This window comes from Hypoxylon trugodes (genome assembly GCF_022578975.1).
Source record: "Hypoxylon trugodes strain CBS 135444 unplaced genomic scaffold F4822scaffold_6, whole genome shotgun sequence".
Classification (NCBI taxonomy): domain Eukaryota; kingdom Fungi; phylum Ascomycota; class Sordariomycetes; order Xylariales; family Hypoxylaceae; genus Hypoxylon; species Hypoxylon trugodes.
The window spans coordinates 777,380-790,945 of record NW_026250021.1 but is presented as its reverse complement, the minus strand read 5'-3'; the positions used below and the strand labels follow the sequence as shown (position 1 = coordinate 790,945).

The window sequence follows — 13,566 nt, the reverse complement described above, 5'->3', positions numbered from 1 at the left end:
AGGATGAACTATCTTCACCTCTATACACACTACAAAAGCCATTTCGGAGGAACAATTGTCATCGACGTATCATGAATAAAATAGCAGAGGGCGGAGAAAACTACGGCAATATGTTACCCCGTATCCAAGTGGGTTGTGTTGTTTCCTGAGTGGTTGATTAATTTCCCTATATTGTCGCGGATCTCTAGGCGCCGCCCCCCCAAATTCGTCTTGAGACGAACCGCCTATAAGTGAATCCATGATCCCTAACTCATGTGGACAGCAATGCATCACTACACATCAGCGAACCTTTCCCACTCCTCCAAAGCGTGTAGTCAAACAAGATGAAGGTGCAATCAATCATCCTAGCCCTGGCCAGCCTGGCCTCAAGCCACACCATCTTCCAGAAAATGTCGGTCGATGGCGTCGACCAAGGGCAGCTCAAAGGTGTTCGCGCTCCCGATAGCGACTACCCCATCCAGAACGTTAACGATGCCGCTTTCGCATGTAACAAGGACTTAAAACATCTCGACAGCAGTGTTATCTCAGTCCCGGCTGGGTCGAAGGTAGGCGCATGGTGGGGCCATGTCATTGGAGGCGCGCAGTCGGCGAACGATGCCGACAACCCAATTGCTAAGAGCCATAAAGGTATGTACAAGGGCTTCTTACCGAATATTTGAGCAGAAATCACTGCTAATGAAGTTAGGCCCAATCATGGTGTACCTCGCCAAGGTAGACAATGCCGCGACAGCACAGCCGACCGGCCTTAAGTGGTTCAAGGTCGCCGAGGACGGTCTAAGCAACGGACAATGGGCTGTTGACAAGATGATCGCCAACAAAGGCTGGCACTACTTTACCATGCCAAAGTGTGTTGCGCCTGGCGACTATCTTATGCGTGTTGAGTTAATTGCTCTTCACGGTGCACAGAATCAAGGACAAGCTCAATTTTATATGGAATGCGCGCAGTAAGGAAAAATCTCCCTATATCCTATCGTGCACTCCTGTTTTCTGACACCATCTAGAATCCGGATCACCGGTTCTGGGACGAACGCCGGGTCCAACTTCGTTAGTTTCCCCGGAGCGTACAAGGCAAGCGACCCCGGTATTCTGGTTTCCATCTACGATAACAGCGGTAATCCGTACATGGGTGGCAAACCATACACGATTCCCGGCCCGTCGGTCCTCACTTGCTAGAGGCATACCAGTGGTTGGGTTGGATAACATGCTACCTAAAAACATAGTGGTTTAAACAGGCTCAATGTACGTACGTACCTAGTTAGTGAGCCTAGCAATATATTCAATGCCCTGTCCTAGGAAATCGTAGGGTCTGGATTGTGCTGTGGACTTAGGGTTTTAGGGGTATTAGAAACGTTTTTGGTACTTTAGCCCCAGGAGCCGGGGTTTAAATGCTGTAGGTGAAACGCTAAAATACATCATTATACATGATACTTTCAAAGATAGGACCAAGGAAATACCTAAACTATGTAATTTTACTGCGATGTGCATCACTCGTAATAGTTGTTGTCGACTTGATTTAAGCACGCTAAACAGCCCCAGAAGAAGGGGACTGTGTACCCTGGCTTATTACCGTATTCGGCAACAGCAGACGATAATCTAAGAACCTGATTGGCTCCGACCGCGCAGGCCCTATAAAGTTCAAGGTTTTAGGGTCGAACCTACGTGATGATTAGATGATATGGCTACCTAGGTATCAGAAAGAAAATAAATCGAATTCGTATTCCAAGAGGCGCGCGAGCTATGGGATTCTCTTGGTGATTCCCTAGGTACCTATAGTCCGGGAACTGTTGTTTGAGTCTTGTTTTTGGCTCAATTGACACGGTTGTTATTTGGCTGGGCAATTCGCTACCCACCATAGGTACTGCAAATCAACTATCGTTGGTCCTGTATTCACTATAGTAGGTGCTTATAAGTGGCCAGTTGGCGGTGGCAGTACTAGGAAGCTATAGCGCTCTTACAGGCCCCGGAGTTCTGATATACCATAGTGAGGACTCCCGAGGACTACAGGGACTTATACTACATCCTCCAATTTCGTAAATAATAACGCCAAAAACATTCCACATTATCTGCCTTCTACCCAACGGTATACGCTATCTTCGTGTTCCCCTTCTTAGTAGATATCTTCCCCACGACCACCCTCCCAAGTTTCGCTGTGCTATGTACATGTGTTCCACCACATGGATACCCGCCTAATTCACCTATCTCCACAACTCTCGTCCCACCAGGTGTTGGATCATGAAAAGCATCCGGTAGAAAAATACCCCTCTCCTTAAGGCCTTGAGGATCTAACCAAGTTACATTGATAGGTAGGTCCTGCTGCACGAGATCATCAAGCACCTTCTGAATTGCATCGCGATGCTTCGGATCAATTTTGCCTTGGAACTCGACGAAAGCTGCATCGGGATAGTGTTGTGCCTTCGTCTCATTGACGTTTGGGATCTCAGATGAGAGTTGACGAACAGCTAACCCGAGAAGATGGCCGGCTGAGTGGATGCGAGAGTGCAGGTCCCGCTTTTCACCGTCAATGAGCTGCTCGACTAGCTGTCCAGCTTGTAGAGAGGTGTTCTGATCGGTAGGCTCTAATTGACCTTGATGGAAGATGGTGCCATTGCCAGAACGCCGCACGGACTGCACTAGAAAAGAGGGATGGTTACTTCCGCCTGATTGAACGACCATGCGACCCGTGTCGCTTGGCTGCCCACCCCCTTGGACGTGGAAGATGGTCTCTTCTGTTACGACAACAGGGTCATCCGGTAGTGCCTGCTTGAATAGGCTTCGGCTGACCTCAGTCAGGGCACTGACTTGGGTGACGCCTATAATCTTCGTATGCAATGACCGTAGATCCCCTTGAGACTGATAGACAGCCTTGGTTGGGCTTAGAGATTCCTGAATAGGGAGTCTTTGTCAGTTCTAGATTCAGGAAGACGTAATGAAAATCGCGATCTTACGATGTCAGCCATTGAGCTTCTGATGGTGTAGGACTTTCTCGGCTTCTGCCAGTACCGAAGACGCGATATCACGATACCCGCCGAGGAGAAACGTCGATGAGAAGGCGAAAATGAAGGAAATGGAAGGAAATGCCTTCAATATTCACATTTGCATCAAGCCACATTTCTATCCTGGATGCTTCCCCGTAAAATGGGTGCTAATTAGCGAGGCAACCCAGCCTGCATATAAGCCGCATATTGCTGATGCTTATGGTGATGACTGACGCTACGCTAGGTAGGTAGCTAGGGAGCCGCGGATCAGTATCGGATCGGCTAAGATCTGTCGGTGTAGGGCAGAGAGACGCTGGGAGGTCACTAAATGCGACCCCCTTGTAGCGGGGTTACGGGGTAGAATGAGGTATAAAAAGTTTATAATAACATCTTGGGAGCACCTGTCAAGGTAGTAAAGGAATAATACCCAAGTATTGCATAGAAGAGGCACAGTGTATTTTCTAATACTGATTCATCTTCGAGATAAATAAAAATAGTTACTTACCTAATGTATCTAATTATTACAACGTTCTATTCACGTCGGGAACAACACCCAGATCGCTACATATAGATTATTACGCAATCTTCTCACATAGGTAACCGACTCGGCTTTGAAGCCTGAATAAGCGGCATGTGGAGATCGTAAGATCCACAGTCGTCATTGTAAACGGTCAATCAAGATCGAGTTCTCTTGACGAGTATTTAGATATCAAGTTTTGTTGTAAATGTTCAGAGAAAGATGTGTCATCCAATGGGTCAAGGCCTCTAGTCTAGTTAGTTATTCGTCGCATTTAACATGTCCCTGAGAAGATTAAGTCCGCTGCCCCGCCTCAGCCGTTCCCTGGCTAGGGTCACTACTACACAACCGCCCAGGGCCTTCGCCCGCCTGTACTCATCCGCACAGGCGGTTGCGAGCACGCCTAACGATACCCCGGAATTTACTGCGCTAGGGCATAATAATGCCCAGGGCTTATTAGTGAATTCGAACTGGACGACGCTGGAGGACCGGCCATTAACTCACAACTCAGTATACAGTCTTCTTCAAAATTCCATCCCATCCATACGCCATCGAAGCTTGTTGTCAAAAGAAGAGTGCAGCAAGCTTGTAGGGATTATTCAGGACCACGGAATTGTAAGATCAAGCGTTTTCACACATCTGTGAAAAGACAATGGCAACTGTGCCAATAGTAAACTAACTGAATCAATAGAGCACCTACAATCAGAAAGTTGTGTTCCCCCCTCTTGGTTCTGTGGGGTTGTCACAATTCGACCATGGTGAGGATGATTCTATGTTTTATCAATTAACCTCATACTCACGAATCTTTTTCAGACAAGGAAACATACCTTAGTGGTGTTGAGCGAGCCAGCTCCTTACAGAAACGCTTCAGGGAAGAAGCCAATGTGGATGTTGTAGGTCGTGTTGCTGCCGCTCTCCAAAAGGCCACTGGCCTAGAAACGCGTGTAGCGCTTGAAGATGGTAGACCATACTTCGCTGGCATGCTGCGGGTGGTTAGTAACTACATCCAAATTCATTCTGACTATGGCCCATTTGTAAGTCATCTCTTCTCTGCTGTTGGTCTTGAAGCCACTAACATGAGTGATTAGGATGGTCCTGATTGGGAAATTGGAGGTGTTGTCGGCCAACTATCATGGAATGTGCTTCTGAGACAAGTCCACGGCGGGGACACTATAATCTACGATCGCCAGTGGAATGGCGCAGCCGATAACGCTGAATTCCGCAAGAAGTTCCCCAGCTACGCATTCCAACCCCTAACCGTACAGGGTCGGATTCCCAAAGCCCTTGCTGCTATTGAAGGCGACTTGACATTTTTCAACTCTCGGTACGTACATATATATGCTCTTCTCTCTACGCAAGGCTAATCTATTATTCCTAGGAATTTTCATGAAGTCAAACCTTGCGACATGAGACACGATACGCCTGAGGATACCATCCGGTACACAATGAGTTCATTTGTGGGCCTTCTTCCCGCATCGAACGGGAAGCCTCCGTGTCTAGTGCTTTGGTCGTAGAAGCAGGTTACACACCTGTGTAAATTAGGAGCTTTCTGAAATAAATGCGAATTATTATTGTGTGTCAGTCATCCCGTATAGTACCATTCTCGTGTAGTCAGACGAATCATATAAAGTGCATGTACATGTATAACCCACTATAATTATGGGGGTTTGCAGGTAGAAGCTCGCCATGGTTTAGGTGGGCTTCCGCTATACGCCCCCGCAATTATAGTGGTTGATGCGAAAAGAATTAGCCCTAGAGGACCGCTATCACTGCTGTGAGTGTAGGGCAAACTTCGCGATAATAGCCTGGAGGGGCCACTCACTAAAGCCCACTGAATCCATAGCGACCAATGCGCTAATAGAATCGCATGACATGCGACGCTATATTATAGCACATGGCCCTATAATTACTGTACACTGGAGGGTTTAGCGAATGACTACCTGGAATGGTAGCGCATGATGCCCTATACCTCTGGGTATTGCACGCTAGAATTCAACCAGCTCTTTCAATCAACTACGGGCTAGGTAGCGAATTGATCATTCACGAAATTTATGACTTCGTGGCATACCCGTTTACGGACGCCTTCCAAACTATCGGCTTTCAATGAATATATATTGATAATGCAGCCGAATTCCTTCCCAATTCCCAGTCTATGGCAACAAATTGTGCCGTTGTAGTTGTAGATTGGCCCCTGTAAAAATTGGAACCATTTTGCCTATGTACATCTAGTGACATTATTTTTATAGTAAAGAAAAATATGCTATTCTGAAACTTTTGTAAGTATAGTAAAAATTAAAAAAGAAATTGAAAGTGAATAGATGACATATATAGGTAAATTCGCGAACCGAAATCAACGGAGCATAACTCTATGAGGAGCATGCCCGTTCACCAATGTTATGAGCCTTCTTCCTTGTTCTCTGGCTCGGCGGAATTGCCATCCACAGATGAACCCTCAAGAACTTTCTCGGTATCTTTCTTTTCTGGTTGCTTCAGAGAAATCCAATCCATGAAAATCGGTCCGAAAATAGACAGGGCGCTGGTGGCAACAGCGACGTAGAAGGTTTGAATAAGCGCTTCGTTATACGCTTCCAAAACAGCAGGTCGCTGATCAGCGGGGACATCGCCGCTAAGAGCGGTGGCACCGGCGTTGACGACAGAGCCGGAATCAATACCAGGAGCCTTCGCAGCCAGGTTTTTGATTAACTGGTTCTGGAAAATATTCTGAGCCACAGCGAGAAAGATGGAAGATGAAAGCGTCTGGGTGAAAGTCAAGATCGAGGTAGCCATGGCCATATCGGCCAATGGAACGGCGACTTGAGCGACGAGCATGACGTTTTGGGCGCCCAAGCCAGCACCGGCTGCAAGCAACACTTGGTAACCGAACCAATGTCCGATGTTAGAATTGACCTTCAAAGTGCTGAGAAGGCCAGAGCCAACAGCGCTGATAATCGACGAAGCGATAAGCAAGGGGGTGAATTGGCCAAGCGCAGTCGCAAGACCACCACCAATGATGGAGAAAATAACCAATCCAAGGATGCTAGGCAGGTTGTCAATACCAGATTGGGTAGCAGACACGCCCTTAATTGCCTGGAACCAAATAGGTAGATAGTATGAGAAGACGAAGAGCGCAGCACCCATGCATACGCCATACCACAGGCCACCTATGATATTCTTGTTCTTGAGGATGCGCAAAGGGACGGTAGCGCGGTCCTTCTGCCAAAGCTCAATAATCCAGAAAATGATCGCCAGAACGCCAAAAACAACGAATAGAGCAATGATGCGACCATCACTCCAGGCATATTTCGCGCCGCCCCATTGTAAGGCAAGTAGTAGAGATATAACTGAAGGAATAAGGAAGAATGTTCCAGGAAGATCGAATTGTTTGATTTGTTCTTTCCATGGCAAGCCAGGTTGTGTCGGAGGCTTGGCAGGCAGGAAGAGAATTAGGAAAAAGATAGCGACGCCGCCGAGAGGAAGATTGATGTAGAAGCACCACCTCCATGTTACGTGATCGGTAAAAGCGCCACCCAAGATCGGACCGGTGACACTCGCTATTGCATGGGAACTTGAGAGTATACCAGTATACAATGGACGCTGTCGCAGAGGAACGGAAGTGGCGAGGATAATGATGGCCCCGGCGAAAATACCAGCCGCTCCTGCGCCGGAAATCGTTCGTCCAGCGATGAGGACAGCCGAAGAGGGAGAAACGGCGGCAATGAGGGAACCAATTTCGAAAATCACGACGCCTGCTAGGAAGACCCATTTCACGGGATACATAATGTAGAATTTTCCGTACATCAACTGTAAGGCGCACACGGCAAAGAGGTACGAGCTACCGTACCAGGCCACATCGTCAAGTGAGTTGAACTCGTTGGTAATATGGGGGATGGCGGTAGCGAGAATGGTTCCATCCTAAGAAGGGAGAAGGTTAGAGACTTCAAGTGCTATCGATTATCGCATTGAGTGATAGCAACTAACCAGAGACACAATCAGCATCGCCATGCAGAGAGCGATGGTCAAGAGAACCAACTTCCACGGGGTAGGATACTCCTGCTCCAAGTCCGCGGTGGCGGCATCGACGGTGGGCTCATTCTTTTCTGGATCTCGGGTATGCTGCGCGTTTGATGCCCCCCCAGCTTCTTGGTGATTTGATTCCGTAGCGGCTTCTTGACTGCTAACCTTCTCGAGTGCCACTGAGTGCTGAACAGTGTTCGACAACGAAACCTCAGCGGCAGTAGAAGCGGTCGTATCGTCAGGGGGACGCATCGTGTACAGTGGAAAGACAAGTTAAACTATCTATCCAAAAACAAGTAGGAAACGCAAAAGTCTCTAGAAATTATAGATAGAAACTTATCCCAGCACCGCACCTTGTAGCGCTTTTCATCAATAAAGCTATAGCGTGAATGAGTCACGCCGGTGTTCGAGGTCTGAACACGAGCCTTATTGATGTGAGGCGCAAGATGGATGGCAAGGTTGGTGACGAAGAGGAACAGTGTAAGGAGGAAAAATTGAAGAAAATTGCAAATCATTGCCATCATTTTTCACGTGGAGAACCCATACTCCTTAGTAAGAAAATGGTTGATACCCTATAGGTACCTAGGTACCTAAGTATCCAGATGGTAAGCAAATCAGCTTATTTAAACTTAAACGAGAGCGACAGGGGTATAGGGCAACTGCATGCGAAATGCGCCGCAAAATGCAGAACGGTTAGGGAGACTTACTACGGCCGTGGTGAGTAATAGCAATAGCCGGGAGCTACTCTGGAGAACTGCAGGTACCACGGATAGGGGACTGCCCCACTACGGCACGGCGCCTCCCGGGTTTGTAACACCCTTGTATTGCCGTTAATATCTAAAAGCAGGCAGGCACGAGGCGTCAATGCCGAGTCGACGCATTATACAATTAAGTTAGGTAATAGAATGACAAGTCTCTTTAGAAAATGGGAAATAGGGTTATAGTGAAATGCATGTTTTAGGTTGAGTAACCCAGCTTTTTAATTGGCCATTTATAGACATCGCTAAACACGTGTAAAGACTTCTGGCAGTTAAAGGTTATCACCGCTTATTCCGTTGAATGTCATCATTTACAATTTCATAACGCTTTAGCTATAACATGATGTCCTTCTCTCTTATCGTGGTCATAGGTATCAACTTTGTGTATGAGAGTAATCTTAATCTTGTATAGAAAACTCCATGTACTGATCACGAACACCACCGAGTACATTGGTACTTCAGCAATTACTAGTATACGCGGGTCAATGTATTCCGGAAGGACTTTTACTTAAGTAGAGGTTGTTTTATCCATTCTTTTTACGTAAAGATATATGCGGTCATATCGGTAGTTGTTAAGGAAGTGCTCTTTTTTTTTTATATGAAGGACCTAATTCCCATCTTAATGCCGTTTGAAATTCTATCGTTATTTTTATAGCGTTCTTTATCATCATGGCGATCAGGTAATTCTATTGCTAGCTTAGTGTTCTGATTGGTCAATTAGACCTGGCTACTGAGATCAGAGCAGGGATCGTATATGCACGCATCGTAAGTTACCCGATTTGGAAAGGCCTTTACGTAGGAGCCGATTTCTCTTAGCCGCTAGATCTTCCTTTTCTTTAATTCCAATATTTTCTCACCAACACCTGCTGTGGGCTGAACGACACGACGATCACTAATATTTGCCGTGACATTCTTCAATAGGAAAATGCCTAGGTTAGATTTCTGTTAGCCTCCCAGCAACGAGTCACCGCGTCAGCCAGTAAGTTACACTTACAATAATCCCCGCTGTCATCTTTCCATCGCTGTTGGATGTGAAACCCAGCCTTTCCGCAGATTTGCCCCATTACCTCCTCACTCCATTTCCCGCTTGTCACCACTCTCACTCGTTGCCCCTTATGAATGGTCACCGCATCTGTACCTTCAGCCACCGACGTCAGTGGCACCAGCACGTCATATTTGGCTGTCAAGTAGAAATGCAGGTTGCGTTCACGTTCATCCAGCCAACTTGCCGGAGTCCAGTCATCCGCGGAAAAGGCCTCGTAGCCTAGCTCTAGGTTGGCGGCATCTAGCGCGTTGAGCAAGAAATCGCGATACTCTGGCCGACCGACGTTGTATGCTTCAAGCACCTTCTCATCACGCTGGCATATGTCGGTCGACACCAGAAAGCGGCACGCTAGCCGCGCATGCTGACAGGCTGTGCCAAAGCGTGCCAAAAAAGCGCTCGCTTGATCATGGCTATCTAAGTTGGCGATGCTATTACCTAACCACAGTATAGTCATCGATCCCAAGGCACGCATGGTCTTCAGGCCGGTCAGCCAAGCCACGCAGTCGTCGTATGTGCCAAGGAGTCCAGTAATGGTTATGAACGGTGAATCCTTGAACAACTTTCTCAACTCAACTAAACTAGTTGTGAGGCCTTGATGTGACACATCCAAGGCGAAGTAATTCACTGGTTTCTGCTGTTGGCGAAACCCGGACAGGATTGATTTGGTTTTGCGGACGGCGCTTTGCAAGTTAGCACGCACGGCTTGGCACTGAAAGGGGCAGCAGGGAAGGGGGGCTGCACGACTCACCCACAGCCTAATTCAAGCAACGCCCCTTCAGCGGGCACACTTGCTCCAATATCCGATCCATATCGGCTCAATACTTCGATCTCACCATGAAATGGATAATATGTTGGTGTTTGTGAGAATCTATCGAAGAGATCTTGCCCCTGATCGTCCCAGAGCAAAAGAGAAGGCAACGTAGGGAGTTGGGATCCAAGCCCTCTCACGATCTCCCCTTTCAGATCAAGGCCGTCATAATTTTGTCGGATATCAAAGATCTGAGGTTGGTCCTCTAAGTCTAGCACTGTGGGAGACATGGCTACGGTGATGTGTGTCTAGTTGTATCTAGACAAGGGCGTTGCCTACGATTCAACCTGATTTTATGTAAATGAATACGCCTTAAAAATACAGTAATGGTACTTAAGCCCAGGCTCAGGTTACAATTGGATTATATTGATATTGAATAGTATAACAATATTCCATTAAGAGGTATACAAAGTCTTGCCGACTTGGGACCTCGTACTGTGTCATTCATTCATTTCCTCATCAAGTATTGATGACATTACTTGGAAGCAAGTATACCGTTTCCCCTGACTCGGCTATCATTTCCGCTCCGGCAGGCGGATGGGGCTCGTTGTAAGCAACCGGCACTGGGATCCGCGACTAGTTTACCTAGTCAATTATCTGGTCTCGTGAAGATGTCAGCGCAAAATATCTGCTTATTGTACATGGCGAGGCCCAACGTTGAGTGGAAGTCATGACAAAGATATTATCACGTCAGCTTCTTCCCTTACCGGATCATCATCCCCTAGTTTCGGTTCTCGCCCCATGGGCAAAATTGTGATGTCGTAAGAACTTTGTGGACTTGAACTATAATAGTCCTACTTACTCAGCCTTGGCCTATAGTGGCGTCTTCGGTGTGAGATTTAACGTTGTAGTGACACTATACAGGTGTATACTATAGTTTCATCCCCGGATATGGGAACTCCCTTCTTAGGAACTATTGACTTGTCACATCAATCCCCTCTTCGCTTCATCCTTGTGTGATCTGGCGCAATCCTGACGCTCTGATGCTGCTTTAGCGAGAGCTCCTCTAATTCTTGATATACCTCACAATATTAGATGTACGTAATCCTCTAGCCTCGCCGATTGCCCATCGCGTGTGTTAACTAACCTAACTGCCGCTTTTCCCCATCTCAGCTCAGCCTTAAGCGACGATCTTAGGGCCCCTTAGTGTCGATCATCAATCCTCTGCCGTAGAATTCACTAAGCCAATATCGGATTCTAACCGGCCTTAACTCCCCTGGGAACTAATCTTATTATAGATTTTATAGATGATAGTGGTGATGCTTTGTAGTCCCTAACGTATAGAATATTCCATTAAGGGGGACTTCGTCCATTGATACTTCGAGAGGGTGTGTGATTAGAGGGAAAGAGGGAGAGAAGAAAGCAAGCATATTCATTTTAAAGAGATTTACGTAACAAGTCTATATTTTTTCTCGCTCTAAACTAACGACACTGAGATCTACTGTTCTGTCTGGGTCAAATCAAGCTCCGTTCTGCGATTTCCTTATGTCCGACAACACTCGAAGCAGACGTTGTGCTCTGTAAGAGATAGAAGCCTACGTGCAAATATTAGTATAGCAATATGACGCCTGCAATTGAGATTAGACACTTACAATACTCCTTCTGGGTGTCCCTCCAGGTTTTGCCTACTTCGAGCCCCGCCCCTTCAGCAATAGAGCCAACTTGTGACTCGTTCCATTTGCCTGACATGAAATAGTGAATTGGTTCGCCTCTCTTCAACGTAACTTGTAGTTTGCCAACATCCAAGTGGACATCTTTCTTTGGTACATAGCTATATCGAAGTTCGTTCAACACCTTATCCCATTCAGGGATAGCGTTCCACTCCTCTTCCTTGAACACAGCCTGTCCTAATAGTCGATTCGCGTGGTGTAGACCATGGAATAGAAACACACGCGATGAACCACTGGTAGGATCGTATGCCTTGAGGATACGGTTTTCATCTGCGCAAGAGTCCGCAGAAATTAGAAAGTTGCAGTCTGCTGACATCTTACGGCAAGCCTGATGGAACTGGCCTAGAAGAATGCTCACGTCCTGTTGGGGCATGTTGGCGACGCTGTTTCCCAACCATAGGAATGTTATAGTTGACGCTGGTAGACTTGCAGAGCTGGCAAGCCATTCAACGCAGTCATCGTACGTGCCACTTAATCCTGCAATACTGATGAATTGCGAGTCAATGAACTGCTTCTTCAGACTATTTAAGTTCTTGTACAGGGCATCATCCGAAACATCAAGTGCATAATAGTACACATGTCGACGCTCCTTCTCCATCGCGGCTAGAAGCCATGCAGTCTTCATGAGGTTTCTACGGTCAAATTAGTACGCAAATCAAGTTGAGCCTGTAAACTTAGACTAACTTACCCACAACCCAGCTCGATTAATACAGATGTTGCTGGGAACTGGCGAGCAATATCATGTCGATAGTTGGTCAAAATCTCCCACTCGCAGCGTTTTGGATAATACGATGGGGATTTAGTCCAAGTATCAAAATTTCTTAGGCCTTGATCATCCCAAAGTAGTAGCGAAGGCATGGTTTTGGGACTTTCTTGTAGGCCTGAAATGATACATTCTTTCAAGTCTAACAACCCCCCTTGACGTATGCTGTGGAGTTGGACAGCTTGGGAGGGTGTTGTATCGAGCAACACGGTTTGAGACATCATTAAAGGAATTGAAGTTAATGAACAAATCTGTCTTGTGAGAACTTCATCGGGTAGGATGTATGTGATTTGAATTTGATCCTGGCCTAGCAAGTTGTACATATGCGGTTCAAAACATCGCAGCGACTTGCCAGCAAGAGCTGCCCCCCTTTCCGATCTCCGCTATGCGTAATCATCTATACATAGCTATGAGTAAGCCATGATTATTCCTCTAGCAGGAATTCAATAATGAGTATACACCCTAGGGAGTGAAGATACGTCCGATTTAGTAGGGTTGTTATGGTTAGTTACTTTGTAATTATCCCGGTGGTCAATAAAGGCGCTACTTACCTAGGTACTTTTCATTTGAAAGAATATAATCAATTTCCGGAAATAATCTCTTGTTACCACTGGGCGCTTTTTGAATACTGTGCAATAAACTCGTGATTTGCGTGCAGAATAAGCGTGACCTTTCCTCTTATGGCTTCTGCTGATTCTCGTTACCTTAGCGAATCTCGCTCCGGAACGCCAGGTTAGTCGCCCTTACATCTGGGCTTACATCCTGGTAAATCTGGCGTCAAATATTTGACAAATGATGTATTTGCTGCTGTTGGAAGGTCGATTGCAATCTAGGCTTACGTTACATCGTCATAGATGTTCGTTACCTAGGTATACGACCATGAACCTGATATTGCTCGGGATCGGTTACTATTCTCCCTTATATCCTAACAGAATGTGTGTTGAAGGCCGTGAACTGATGGATTCTACTATGCTAGAAGAATAACCATGAACTCCTCGAGCGAGAATCTTGTACTT

At 46.6% G+C, this 13,566-nt stretch overlaps 6 protein-coding genes across 6 annotated transcripts; 2 read left to right on the top strand and 4 right to left on the bottom strand.

The window, feature by feature from the left end:
- Positions 1 to 268: 268 nt before the first annotated feature.
- F4822DRAFT_406189 (glycoside hydrolase family 61 protein) lies at positions 269 to 1,460 on the top strand. Its single transcript, XM_051458370.1, has 3 exons — positions 269 to 627; positions 686 to 944; positions 1,002 to 1,460. The coding sequence occupies exons 1-3, from the start codon at positions 324 to 326 to the stop codon at positions 1,171 to 1,173; spliced, it is 735 nt and encodes a 244-aa protein (XP_051313124.1). The 5' UTR covers positions 269 to 323; the 3' UTR covers positions 1,174 to 1,460.
- Positions 1,461 to 2,070: 610 nt separating this feature from the next.
- Positions 2,071 to 2,957, bottom strand: F4822DRAFT_430103 (ThrRS/AlaRS common domain-containing protein; the record flags this gene model as incomplete). Its single annotated transcript, XM_051461223.1, has 2 exons — positions 2,071 to 2,883; positions 2,946 to 2,957. 2 exons carry the CDS (start codon positions 2,955 to 2,957, stop codon positions 2,071 to 2,073), a joined length of 825 nt encoding a protein of 274 aa, XP_051313123.1.
- Positions 2,958 to 3,771: 814 nt separating this feature from the next.
- On the top strand, positions 3,772 to 5,006 carry F4822DRAFT_430102 (uncharacterized protein; the record flags this gene model as incomplete). The annotated part of the gene is made up of 5 exons (XM_051461222.1): positions 3,772 to 4,107; positions 4,184 to 4,250; positions 4,306 to 4,526; positions 4,581 to 4,816; positions 4,871 to 5,006. The coding sequence occupies 5 exons, from the start codon at positions 3,772 to 3,774 to the stop codon at positions 5,004 to 5,006; spliced, it is 996 nt and encodes a 331-aa protein (XP_051313122.1).
- A 620-nt stretch (positions 5,007 to 5,626) lies between these two features.
- On the bottom strand, positions 5,627 to 8,011 carry F4822DRAFT_406188 (MFS transporter). Its single transcript, XM_051458369.1, has 2 exons — positions 7,471 to 8,011; positions 5,627 to 7,404 (listed from the first exon to the last, which is right to left on the bottom strand). The coding sequence occupies exons 1-2, from the start codon at positions 7,756 to 7,758 to the stop codon at positions 5,887 to 5,889; spliced, it is 1,806 nt and encodes a 601-aa protein (XP_051313121.1). The 5' UTR covers positions 7,759 to 8,011; the 3' UTR covers positions 5,627 to 5,886.
- A 1,072-nt stretch (positions 8,012 to 9,083) lies between these two features.
- F4822DRAFT_430100 (histidine-specific methyltransferase) lies at positions 9,084 to 10,347 on the bottom strand (the record flags this gene model as incomplete). The annotated part of the gene is made up of 3 exons (XM_051461221.1): positions 9,084 to 9,193; positions 9,259 to 9,989; positions 10,058 to 10,347. 3 exons carry the CDS (start codon positions 10,345 to 10,347, stop codon positions 9,084 to 9,086), a joined length of 1,131 nt encoding a protein of 376 aa, XP_051313120.1.
- A 1,225-nt stretch (positions 10,348 to 11,572) lies between these two features.
- On the bottom strand, positions 11,573 to 12,645 carry F4822DRAFT_430099 (histidine-specific methyltransferase; the record flags this gene model as incomplete). Its single annotated transcript, XM_051461220.1, has 3 exons — positions 11,573 to 11,652; positions 11,710 to 12,419; positions 12,476 to 12,645. 3 exons carry the CDS (start codon positions 12,643 to 12,645, stop codon positions 11,573 to 11,575), a joined length of 960 nt encoding a protein of 319 aa, XP_051313119.1.
- Between the last annotated feature and the right edge of the window lie 921 nt (positions 12,646 to 13,566).